Here is a 13,267-nt window from a genome sequence, read left to right as displayed (position 1 = left end):
GGTATGGATGTATTCAGTGTGGTGTTACTTTTTTTTTTGTTTTTGTTTCGTTGATGCCCTTGTGGGAAAAAAATGGCTGATAATTCAGATTGATCACATGTTTTGAAACAGGTTTCATGTTGAATAAAATCTAGTATAGTTTCTGTTAGGGATATCCGGTATATCGGCCGCCGAAACATATCAGCCGGTAATGGCACTTTTGGCATAATGCCGAAAGTGCCATTTTCCTGCCGATACATCGGCGCATCCCTGCTTTCTCTCCTCCCCGCTGGGCGCTGCTCTGTGTCCCAGCGGAGAGGAGCGAAAGTGTGACGGCCGAGCGCTGCGGGAGGAGACCGCCGTGAGCCGCCGGCGTCTCTCCTCCCACACCGCTCAGCCGCCTATCACAGTCCGGCAGAGCGGTGGGGGGGCGGAGACGGCCCACGCTGTCACAGGAGGCTGAGCTCTCCTCCCTGCTCCGCTCGCTCAGCCTCCTGTGACAGTGTGTCAGGAAGGAGAGCAGGCTACAAACACTCGACGATCAGTATTTGTACATAATTGAGGACATGGTATGTGTACTATAGCCTCAATTATGAATGAATGGGAAGTGATCTACATCACCTCTTGTTCATTCATAGTTGTAGTTATAGTAAACTTACTATATTCTCATGTTATCAATGAACAGGAACACTCAGAGGATTCCTGTTCATTTATAACAGGGGATACAGAAAGAGAGATTGAGGACTCTGTCCTCAATCTCTCTTTCTAGTTTAAAAGGGAAATATCAGGGGTCTAGACCCCTGATATTTCCCCGAAGCCCCTAAAAGTAAAGTAAAAAATTAAAATATTTCATAAATGAATTAAATAAATCATAAATATGAATATTATTAAAGTTTAGAAAAAATAAATACAAATAAAATATTTTTAAAAAATTGAAAAAACATTTTCGGTTTCGGCCTGACAATTTCTCTTGTTTCGGTTTTAAAATTTCCATTTCGGTGCACCTCTAGTTTCTGTATTTTGTTTGCTGACTTTTGACTATTAGATTGTAGAGCGTTGCTGAACTATTTATTTCTGTTTGTACCATATAGTTTGTTCACACACATGCACAGCTTACGGGCCTTGATTAGAAACAAATGAGTAGAAGTCTAATATGATTGCCATTTCTTCCTCTACATTTAAGGAAGCAGCACCGCTTGTCTAGTAATTCTCGATAGAACAAGTCATCGATTACACACAGCCAACTTAGGCGATTCTGGGTTTCTAGTAGTACGAGCGGGAGAAGTTGTACATCGGTCAGATGAACAGCAACATTACTTCAACACTCCATTCCAGTTGTCAATAGCACCGCCCGAAGCCGAAGGAGTAGTTCTTAGTGACAGGTATGTGTCCTACATGTGGTGTTAAGGTATCTCCAGTTACCTAATGAATTTTACATGTTTTACAGCAATGTTAACATACATATCGTTGTTATATGTTCTAATATAATAGCGAATAATTGCCAATTTCCTGAAATCATTGTATCATAAGGGGAACTTTTCCTCCTCTTTAAGGCCCTTTTACATTATCACTCCGACTGGGTCCGCCTGTCAGTTTTTCAGCGTTAGTCTATGGGCAGCCGTGTGTAACCAGATGGGCAGCCGTTTTCACCTGGTTATTCCAAACTCCAGCCGAGTCCAGTAAAACGAACAGAACACTTCCATTTCGCTGGACCAGATCGTGGATAATACGATTCCACATTGACTGGCATGGTGTGCCATAATTGCAGTTTTTTCCTCTACCCCAAGATGGAGGAGAAAAAAAAACTGTGCAGTGACATCTGCTCGGTACTACTCTGATCAGGAGAGGATCTGTGCATGGATCCTCTTCTGATCAGCCCACATGAAAGGGGCCTTAGGGTTATTAGGTACCTGACTTAGGTAGTCTGACCAAGGCAAAGCTGCAAAAACCTCCTGAGATTTAAAGTGGACCTTTTACCCCTTTTCACTAAAAATCACCTCATCATGCAGCTCTGTATGCTAATATGACATTATTTAAGTAATGATTGTAAGATGAACATATTTTTCTTTTAATTATTGTTTTTCCACTTCCTGATACTCTTCAGCATTAGTGATGCAGCCTGTGTCCAAGAGTTGCATCCCGGGAAGATTACATCAGCAATGCGCTGGGGAATTTCTCCTGCAATCTCATGAGATCTCAGGAAAAGGCATTTTCCTCCCCTGAGATAATGGGCATGGTCACATGACCTAGTCACATGTGCCAGAGTTCCAGGAAGTAAAGGGAGATCTATTAATCTGGTCTTAGTAAAAAATGGCTACTGTGAGAATATTGGGGAGGAAAAGAAAAATAAGGAATATAAAGAGTAAAAAGCCGGCAATTATTTAGAAGAATGTGATTGTAGAGTGTCACTGCTAAACATTTCTACAGGTGTATTTGTTGTCATTTCTAAGATAAGGGTAAAGGTCTGCTTTAACAGTTTTGTATCTATAAAGCCCCTCTTGCAGTCGGTGATCAGGGGCTTGTTGCTAAACTTACAGGCTTAGCCTTTTCTGCGTTAAAATCAATGTAAATGATGCATTTTGTTTTTTATTCCGAGATATGAACACGCCTTCTATCTGACCTCTCGTTTGCTTAGCACAGAACACTGGGCATGTGATCAAAGTGGTCTCATGTTGCTTTCACATCAGTGTAAAAAGAAATTCCAGCAGCACACGGTGTACTTGCAAAGCAGCTCCACACTTGGCAGCGAGCTTTCTTTTTTTAATGGGAGTGTACAGAAACCAGGCTGCTCATAGGATGTGTGGGAGTGCTCTTTAAATCACACGAGTAGACAGCATTGGCACACGGTGCACATTCAGTAGGAGCTTGACCATTGAACTCAACCTTGATTTGCAAATGAAAATGTTTTAATAAACACAAATGTAAAAATCTTGACTCCCAGTGTGCTTTAATATACAAGACTGTACATTTACAAATAACTGGTAGTAATGTGCACTGAAGAAACAAAAATGTACTTGCTGGGTATTTTGGATGAGCTGTAAAGGTACTGATACAATGATGGCTTACTAAAGTGTCTTTTTAATCTCTCACTCTCTTAATAGCCCCGATGCGGCAGACAGTAGTTCGTTTGATGTCCAGCTCGGTGACATTATTCTTACAGCCACTGATGGACTTTTTGATAACATGCCTGACTACATGATTCTTCAGGAGTTAAAAAAATTAAAGGTATGTCAAACGAATTAAAATGTAATCCTATTTGTTCTTGGGTATTTTTTTGGGGTGTTCCAGGCACGTGTGGTCATACAAGGGGTGAAATTTTTCTTTCTGTCATTTACAATTTGAATACCGCTGCGTTATATGGCGGGTAGTTGGGTTGTCCAAATACTAGCATTTTTCGATTAATCGGATTAAAAAAATTACCATCCTCAAAAGAGAACTATGGGGTAAGTGTTTTTCCGCATAGTTTTCTTAAGGGTCACTGGAGGACATATGCTTGCATTCTCACGTGACCCAAAGCTCAGTATACTGTTCGCTCACTTCCCGACCTATTGAGCCGACGTGCGACAGTTTCATTGTCACAGGTCGGCTAGAACTATGAGGTGAGTGATTTTTACTTGCGTCCACAGTTCTCCTTTAATTTTAAAATAAAATACACAAATTAAGTGTAACAAACATAATGTTTACTTCAGAAAAAAACTGCATGCACAAGTTTTTTGCAATCACACTGTACTGGAACGCACTGCATTGCAGTACCGTGCGTTCAAGTGCGGGTAATCACATTGTGGTTGGGAGGAGAGTTTGGGGTGCCATTGAAATGACTGGCACTGCAACACACCTCCTGCAGCAGAATTTGTCAGCAGGCTGAAACCAAAAATGATCAGCTGAATGTAAATACAGCAGGTAGTGGGCTGGTGCAAAAGCCAGCCTGCTATTGGCCATTTCAAATTGCAATAGCAGGCTGGATATTGCACCCGCCAACTGCTTGCTGTGCCCTCCTCCCAGCAAGGAGGAAAGAACTAGGAGATCCAACCAACTAATCCAATAATGAGAATAGTTGTCAACTATTCTCATTATTGATTATCACTTAATCAATTGGTTGCAACCCTAGTCTGCAGCTACTACAGTGTATTACTGGATCCCATTGCTCTGCCAGGGAATATGTATATTGTATTGTAACTGTAATGTCTTCCTTATATTGTAAAGCGCTGCACAAACTGTTGGGGCTATATAAATATTATGTAATAATAATAAAGATGGAGTTCTGCTTTAAGAGCACAGTGCTTAGTTTAGTGATGATCACAGCTGTTTGCTCACAAAACAAATGAAAGCGGAAACAGTAGAGAAACCATCATTAAGTTTAAGATCTGTCTGTGGGACACTGTCTGCCTTACAAGCTGCATGTTGGTTCCAACACTATCTCCTTTCCCTGAACAGGTGCTGCACAACCCTAAATTTGCATGCTTCTTGTCAGTCAAACAATCTAGAAGACACATTTCCAGTGACAAATGATATACATTTTAGCAACTCTGTAATGGGTTAATAGAAGCAGTGTTCCTTATGTTGGCAGTTCTTTTGTTAAAGCAAATAACTAGTGTTCTAAAATGGTTAAATTAGTGAAAGTTGCTTTCCAGGGTAACCAGCCAGGCAAATGTATTTGAAAGCGAACTAGTTTTCTATTGTTATGGGTAAGAGCTCAGACTTCTGTTCTCTATCACCTTATCAGAACAACATACTTTGGAAGGATGTGTTTAGATCAGTATTCTATAGTCATATTGTTTCTGCTTCTCTCCAGAATGCAAACTATGAAAGTGTACAACAGACAGCCCGCAGCATTGCAGAGCAAGCTCATGATTTAGCCTACGATCCCAATTACATGTCACCATTTGCACAATTTGCATGCGACTATGGACTGAATGTCCGAGGTAAGTCTGGGATTTGATGTGCGAGAAGCTGTAGTTATTATACATGTGAATGTTTTATAAGTTTGCCACAAACCTGATACTTTTACACTGTGGCAAAGAAAGCAATGTGTATAGAGCTGCAGCTAATGGTTATTTTCAAAATCGATTAGTTAGCCAATTATTACGTTCGCTTAATCGGATAAAAAAATAAAATAATTGTTAAAAAATAGCTCCAGTGATAGGACTACCAGTTTGTATTGAGATTGCAGTCCATCACAGGAGCAAGCTTGGAGCGGTAGAAGTAAAAAAGAAAAAAAAAGTGTGGTGTGCAATATAGTGAAATGAAAAGTGTAAAATTATACAGCAATCAATGCAGAATGGCATCGACTATAGAGGACTAAAAAACCCAGCAATAATACATTATACAGCACAATGCAGAATACCACCAGCTATAGAGGACTACAAAACCAAGCAATAGTACATTATACAGCGCAATGCAGAATACCACCAGCTATAATGTACTATTGCTGGGTTTTGTAGTCCTCTATAGCTGGTGGTATTCTGCATTGCGCTGTATAATTTACTATTGCTGGGTTTTGTAGTCCGCTATAGCTAGTGGTATTCAGCATTACGCTGTATAATGTACTATTGCTGGGTTTTGTAGTTCTCTATAGCTAGTGGTATTCTGCATTGCGCTGTATAATGTACTATTGCTGGGTTTTGTAGTCCGCTATAGCTAGTGGTATTCAGCATTACGCTGTATAATGTACTATTGCTGGGTTTTGTAGTCCCCTATAGCTAGTGGTATTCTGCATTGCGCTGTATAATGTATTATTGCTGGGATTTGTAGTCCTATATAGCTGGTGGTATTCCGCATTGCACTGTATAATTGCTGGGATTTGTAGTCTATACAGCGCAATGCAGAATACCACCAGCTATAGAGGAATACAAATCCCAGCAATACATTATACAAACAAATGTATTGCTGGGATTTGTATTCCTCTATAGCTGATGGTATATTGCTCTGTATAATATACAGTGCAGCAGAATGTACCATCAGCTATAGAGGAATACTAATCCCACTATCCCAGCAATACATTATAGAGCACCATGGGGGGGGGGAGTGCAGGCTTACCTGAGCAGTCTTCCAGCAACTTGTTTCTGAGATCGGGCCTGTCTGTCGTCGGCTGTCATCCGCCCACACCTGCTCCTCACTACTTGTCCCTGTGGCGATCGTGGATGTGGGCGGGGAGGAGGTGCAGCGTGTGGAGCGTGGATGCGGCCAGGCGGGTCTGGCAGCAGCGAGCGCGAGGTGGGGACGAGGTGTGGATCCGTGAACGGAGCCAACCAATCGGAAGCCGATTAATCGATGATTGAAAAAGTTGACAACTTTTTCAATCATCGATTATGTCAATTAGTTGTTGCAGCCCTAATGGCCATCAATTGTAAAGGTTTGTAATGCATCTTCTGTTTGCAGTTAGGGGTCTGGCAGTTTTTTACCATTTCACAAGAGCACACAATTTTGACATATTTTGGTACCTATTCATTCAACATAGTCGCATCTCTTATATTTAACAGACCGTTTTGAGATGATCTTGTGTGAGGGCACTCAAATATTGTTTTTAGAGTATCTTTTACTATAAAGTAGAGATTTAATAACCAATTGTGCGAATATAGTGAGACATTCTCATCAGATCTGTGCATTGTAACATGGGAATCACGCCTATATAGATACTGACGGCATTTGCGTAGCAAGGATCTACAATGAAGCAATAAAGACTATATGTTCCCTGTATGTAGGTTTACTTTAACTCTGTTCTGCCTTTCTGAATTCCCTTTGAGTTCATGATATATACAGGTGAAACTCGAATAATTAGAGTATCGTGCAAAGTTCATTTATTTCACTAATGCAACTTAAAAGGTGAAACTAATATATGAGATAGACTCATTACATGCAATGTAAGATAGTTCCAGCCGTGATTTGTCATAATTGTGATGATTATGGCTTACAGCTCATGAAAACCCCAAGAACCCCAAATCCACAACCTCAAAAAAGTAGATTATTACATGCAATCAATAAAACAAGGATTGTACATAGAACAATATCGGACCTCTGAAAAGTACAAGCATGCATATGTACTCAGTACTTGGTTTGGGCCCCTTTTGCAGCACTTACTGCAATTACTTTTGCACGATATTCTAATTATTCGAGTTTCACCTGTATATGAATATTCCTTGTGAGTTGGACTGTTCTAGAGACTTTCATTATATAAACCTTTTTCATCCAGGGTTCCATAGCACCCTAGTGTGCCTTCTGCGTTCCTCCAGGGGTGCCTTGAAATGTTCACACAGCATCATGCCTTCACATGGGAAAAGCAGGCTTCTGATGTGAAAGGGGACCCCTGGAATGAAGGGGAAACCCTGTTTTGTTTTTTGTGTTACTGTGTGAAGTATTCCCTAAAATTCATACAAGACCCCTATCTGTGATGAGGATCTGGCATGGATTTTGGAAGGGGCCACTTATCATGTTTAACATTTTAAACTGGTGTCCTCAAAACCTACATTTAAAGGGTGCTGTGACTGAAAAAAGTTTGAGAAACGCTGCTCTAGAACATAACACTAGGCCCCATTCACACTGTGCGATTTGCATTTTGCGCGATTTGTCGCGCAAATGCTTGCATTGCAAAGAATGGAATCGCGGCAAAATCCGCTCCAAAAAGGGTCCTGCTGTAGCGACCCGCGACAGCAGGACCCTTTGCCCCATTGCCTTGCATTGGAGAGCGATATCGCGCGGTAAATTGCCGCGCGATAAATCGCTCAATGTGAACGGGGCCTTACATGGCTTTCCAGGATGCCAACTTGAGGCTGTTTTAATAATCTCGCATATGATACTGTGACGGTTAACAATGTTTACTAACTTTTTTTCCCTTTTTTTTTTTTTTTTCCGCCATAGGAGGAAAGCCAGATGACATCACTGTTCTTCTTTCAATTGTCGCTGAATATACAGACTGAGATTCCTGAAACATCTACAAATTTAGCCTTTTTTTGTAATTATTCCTGTACAATGCTAGGACTAATGATGTGTTACACTGTATCCTGCGGGCAGGACTGCAGTTTACTTTCAGCGTATTTTTATCAGCCAGTTCTGAAAGAAGTGAAATGCTGTCCACAAATGGAGACTGGGGTCTTCATAGGAACCACTACTGTTTAATGGTTTAGATATTGCTTACAGAAGGAACTTGCCTCAAATGCTATAATCAGTTTCTAGTCCTATACACATGCATGCTTTTGGGGGGGGTGTACGCACATAAGCAATAGTGTGTTTGCCATGTGACCTGTGTGCTGTGCAGCAACAACACTGAGCCTTATTTGTTCATTATTTAACACTGTATTGCTCCAGGGCAACCCACTAGATCCAAACGTACATGATGCAACTGACTTTTTCCAGTGCAAGTTTATCTCCTGGACTCTGGCTATGGGGGTAATACAGACAGTACAAATTTCAGCCTTTTCAATAAGTGGGGCTCACTAATGGGCTATAGTCTGAAAGCTGGGACAATTAGTAACAAATTGGAGGTTTAAAGATTACATTGACATGTGTGCTACTCGTATCCGTTTCCCTAACAGTCCTTGTGATCATCATTTTTGTACCAAAGCTGATAAGTTTCAGCCGGGACTGTAAGCTCAGAACCTTTGTTAGATATCGTAGGTGGCACTTCACAAACAAACCTGCATGGAAAGGCATATGGAAGCTTCTATTGCTGATGAATATGTAGAGGCCAGTTATCTGACTGTATAGTACTTTCAGTAACTGGCCTGAAACAAGCATGCCGATGATAAAAGTTGGAGTCAAGTCAGCACTCCAGAGCAGGACACTTGTTCTGTGTCAGTGACAAAAAGTAATGAAGCCATTGGATCAGCATGACAGGCAGTGATCTAGTATTTTCAAAAGAGGTCATTAGTGGCAGCCTCCAAATGTCCTTTATTACAGGTTTTCTATAAGCAGAATCAATCAGAATAACAATATGGGAACTGCCAATAATGACTAGTCTTGAGGATGCATACTCCTGGAATGATCTATATCTTCTCAGTGAGTCTCTGCCACAGAACACGCATATGAGGTGTCGGGACACCTTATATACATGTGCTTCTCCCAGGTCCGTGACTCACTAAGTGGTAAAATGAAGGATCAGGACAACTGCTCGGGAGTAGGCACCATATTTCTGATTGGTAACGTTCACTTGTCTTGCTAAATTAGTCAGGAGGTTTGGTCTGAACCTGAGCTCCTCTGATCCTGGAAGGAAGCACCTTTCACTGCAACCCAATCGGCTGTAGCTGGGGAATTCCCTGCCTGCAGCTGCACATAAGCAAAACGGTGGGATGCAGCGATGTCATTGACCTTATATGGCCACATGGCTATATTTGGTCAATGGTGTTGACCTAATGTGACCATTTAAGGTCATTGACGTGAGTCCAAGTGACTGATTGGGCAGGTGGCCCCATGTCAATTCTTGGTTCGGAGCAGCTCATGTTTGGTCCAAACCGGAGCTTATCCCTGGCCTGGAATGCAGACTGTACAACAGACATGTGCAGTCTGTATTCCAGAATATATCCTTGTGTACTGCACTCGCTTCCTGCTAAGGATAAGGTGCCAGTGAGCAGCCAGCACACTGTAGATTAGCTGCATGGCTGCGTAAATGTGTGTGTCTCCCCTACCACGTGCAGATTCAATCTATTCATGCTTAGTTTTGTCAGAAGCATTGTTATTAATTATTTTCAATGCTTTTTACAGTGATGTAAAGTGTTATATTGCCAAAAAAGCACACTTGGTAAACCTCCGAAGCCATTAGGAATAGTTTTCATGCTTTTATATTTTGATCGTTCCATATTTCTAAAGTTGAATGAAACTTCAATTTGGCCCCCATCTTAAATCACATGACCTCAGCTAGAAACCTTTGATATACTGAATTGCTGTACAATACAAGGAGTTCCTTCCAGTGTTTATTATGTAATCTCTAACTTAAAGCCATGTTTATATATGTGTTATATACAGATCTGTATATAATATATATTTTGGGTAACATTTAGTGACTGGGCAGTGAAGTTGCATTTGTCGCTGATATTTTTGGAAGCAACTTTCTTATCAAATTCTTCTTGGAGAAATGTTGGGTATAAGATTGCTACTCAGAAAGATTCTGTGACTGTAACCTCATTGCATTTAATCTGTGCTGCGTGCGTGTATGTTACCTCATATTGTACATTATTTTTTTTCCTTCATGTTTGTGGAATTGTACTGTATATTTGCATACCCATGTCGAGCTCTTATTTAAGTAATGTTGTGTTTTTTAACATGTACCATGTACATGTCATAACGTTAGCACATCATGCTTGTAACAGGCATTGAATTCACAATGGTAATGAGAGGTTCATTTGTAAGCAGTCAAAAAAATCGTGTTCTCTTGCTAATGTGGTATGTTGTCCATGTGAGGTCACATTGAATGACTTCTGATATTGCCTTAATTGCTAAAAACTTGATAAAGCAGCAAAAACCAGCATATGAAATCGCAAAGAACATCGTTTTTACATTTCTTTGGCTTTTTTTTTAACAAGCCTTATAATTTATCTGGATTGCTTATAAGAAAACCAATGTGTCCCTGTTTTGTGTTTGCCTCATTTCCCCAGAGTAAAAGATTAAGACAAAAAACAAAACAGAAATTTTATGTAGAAAATCCGCAATGTTGGTGTTTATTTTGGTGAGAAATTCAAGCATGAATGAAATGGCAAATGGCTCTGTGCATGTATATGATAGTTATGAGGTTTATTCTTGTCCCTAGATCCCAGTTGGTGAATAGAGTGACACTAAACTCAGGAGTTAAAAATACATTCAAGTACCCGAACTAATAACAGAAATGTATCTTATTTGTACATCAGTCAGCTGTAGATCCTCAAATCATCTCTGAATTGGTGCTGACACTGTCCTTCCTTCTGGAGGGTGGCTACTTTTGTTCCCCATGGTCCCTGTGTGTGTTGTAAAGTAACCACCCTGCAGAAGAAAAGACAGTGACAACTAATTACTGGATATGTAGTAAGTGGCTTGGTGATGGTCGACATAGAACGTAATGATGGCTTACAGTACTGTAAAAATTAAAAGCAGCACTAGGCCAAAGGATACTGCAGATAGAGAGCTCTGATGTTCTGGGGTTCTAGGACAGGCTACAGGTTTTACTGGGTCAAGCCACTTAGGAGTCCCAAAGGGGATGAGGAAAGGTAGGCGCTGACCAGTGTATGATGCTAATTCAGTCAACTAAGCAAACTGGGCGTGAGGTGGTGTCAAAGGTTGTTCATAGTGCTGTTTCCTACTCTTTACTTTATACTCCTTTTGGCTCTAGGGTGTGTCAGGAGTATGTCAGTCACATGTTGCTGCCCAGAATTACTCTGCCAAATAAAATGGTTCTCGATGATATGTAACAACTGTGCTGTATGCATTAAGAGATAACTGTGATAAATATGCTCTTCAAGATAAGCGACAGGTACATTGCGCAAAAAGCACTGCACATTCAAAGCAAGCTGCAATCTGGTGCTATTTCCCATGTGCTATTATATTCTGTAGGTCAAGGCAATGTCAGCTGTTATGTTTAAAGCAGTTAGTTTTTTAGTAAGGGTCATATACAACGTAGACTTAAAGGAGAACTAGGGGGTCAGGGCTTTTCCCCATAGTTCTCCTTAGGGTAACGGGAGGACACAAACTAGCGTCCTCCCGTCACCCTAAGCTCAGTATACCGCAAACTACTACTCGCGGTATACTGAGACGCCGGAGTGGATCCCGACAATTATGTCTGGATCGCCCAGCTGTGTGAGTGACAGCTGGCTCTGCCTATCTAGAGGCAGAGCCAGCTGTACCCTCCCCCGTCTGATCCGCCAGTCAGCACTGGCGGATCGGAGAATCCAACCCCTCCCTTGTCACGGCAGAGAGCCGTGACAGGGTCGAGAGGTGAGCGAGCGCCGGTATGTGTTCGCTCACCTCCCGATCTACTGAGCCGACCTGTGACAGTCTCATTGTCACAGGTCGGCTAGAATTATGAGACTGAGTGAAAAGCACTTGCCTCATAGTTCTCCTTTTTTAAAGGAGAATTATGGGGCGAGTGATTTTCACTCAGTCTCATAATTCTAGCCGACCTGTGACAAAACGGACGGTGGAGGGGCGGGTACAGCTGGCGCTGCCTCTAGATAGGAAGCGCCAGCTGTCACTCACGCAGCTGGGTGGATCCAGACAGCAATGTTGGGATCTGTCCCGGCTGCGGCGTCTCAGTATACGGCGAGCTGCAGCTCACGGTATACTGAGCTTAGGGTTACGGGAGGACGCTAGTTTGTGTTCTCCCGTGACCCTTAGGAGAACTATGGGGAGAAGCCCTATGCCCATAGTTCTCCTTTTAACCTCATTGGAAACATTTGTAGCCTTATTGCTATAGTCCACCTCTGTTCCGGACATAGAGCTGTGTAACCTCAGCGTAGACCATTTCATTAGCGTTAAGATACCTTGTCATATACAGTATACTAATGGCAATTTTAGAGCTGACATTGCCAACTTCCTCTTATAAAATGTCAGCCCTGCTTGAACGTTTAAAGGAAACCTGCCAGGGAGAGGTGCTTTCAGAAAAGGAGACCAGCAGTGAACTTTCTCAATACAGTTTTTCTGTAAAAAATAATGTAAAAAAAATGTAAAAGTGCCCTAGTTCTTACAGACCCATCTTTTCCTTGCATAAGGCCACACCTAAATACAATGGCATGTTACAAGGTCTTTGTAACACCTAATTCATGGCATAACTGCGTGCATTGTAGCATGAGCAACCAGGGGCATTGCACCTTCTTCTCATGTTGTATTTATGCAACACAATTCCACAAAGATGACTGTCCACTGCATCAGGGGGAGAAGATAACTGACCTTAGAAAATGGCTAAGATGCCCATGTTTAAATAAAGCCTTTATGTGTATAGACCGAGGATATAAATAAACAACGTACACTTTCAATTCCTTTTCCCATGTGATCTTGTCCCAGGCCGAGTACACCGATTCCTAGATTAACTGACTGATGGCCTTTGTCGCTTTTGTTTGCTTCAAGTGGGTTAAATCCCCATACAGCTTAGCTTAAAGCAGGTCAGAAGGAAGCCAACTGGTGGTCATATACACCTGTAAATGGAGGGTATCAATTCTAAACAGGAGCAGCGAGACAAAAGGTTACAGCTTGATTTGTAAATTCCTCCCTCAGCTCCTGCAGAGAAGCACTGTGACAGACCAGTTCCAATCTGTCATGTCCAGTGATACGCAGTTAACCTGCCACATGGACTTTGCTAAATGAGGGTAGGCCTGCCCCCCTTCATTCATTTAGG

The 13,267-nt window shown here is 41.6% G+C and overlaps 1 protein-coding gene across 1 annotated transcript in view; it reads left to right on the top strand.

Annotated features, from left to right (window-relative positions):
* PPTC7 (PTC7 protein phosphatase homolog) overlaps positions 1–8,371 on the top strand; it is a 31,292-nt gene extending 22,921 nt beyond the window's left edge. The window contains exons 3-6 of the mRNA XM_018558317.1: positions 1,163–1,361; positions 3,081–3,204; positions 4,772–4,901; positions 7,834–8,371. Coding sequence (XP_018413819.1) covers positions 1,163–1,361; positions 3,081–3,204; positions 4,772–4,901; positions 7,834–7,892 — 512 coding nt within the window. The 3' untranslated portion in view covers positions 7,893–8,371. The remainder of the gene's footprint in view (positions 1–1,162; positions 1,362–3,080; positions 3,205–4,771; positions 4,902–7,833) is intronic.
* Positions 8,372–13,267: the final 4,896 nt, after the last annotated feature.

Source organism: Nanorana parkeri, unplaced genomic scaffold (genome assembly GCF_000935625.1).
Source record: "Nanorana parkeri isolate BGI_ZX_2015 unplaced genomic scaffold, ASM93562v1 scaffold331, whole genome shotgun sequence".
NCBI classification, from domain to species: domain Eukaryota; kingdom Metazoa; phylum Chordata; class Amphibia; order Anura; family Dicroglossidae; genus Nanorana; species Nanorana parkeri.
This window is presented reverse-complemented; position numbering and strand designations above follow the sequence as displayed.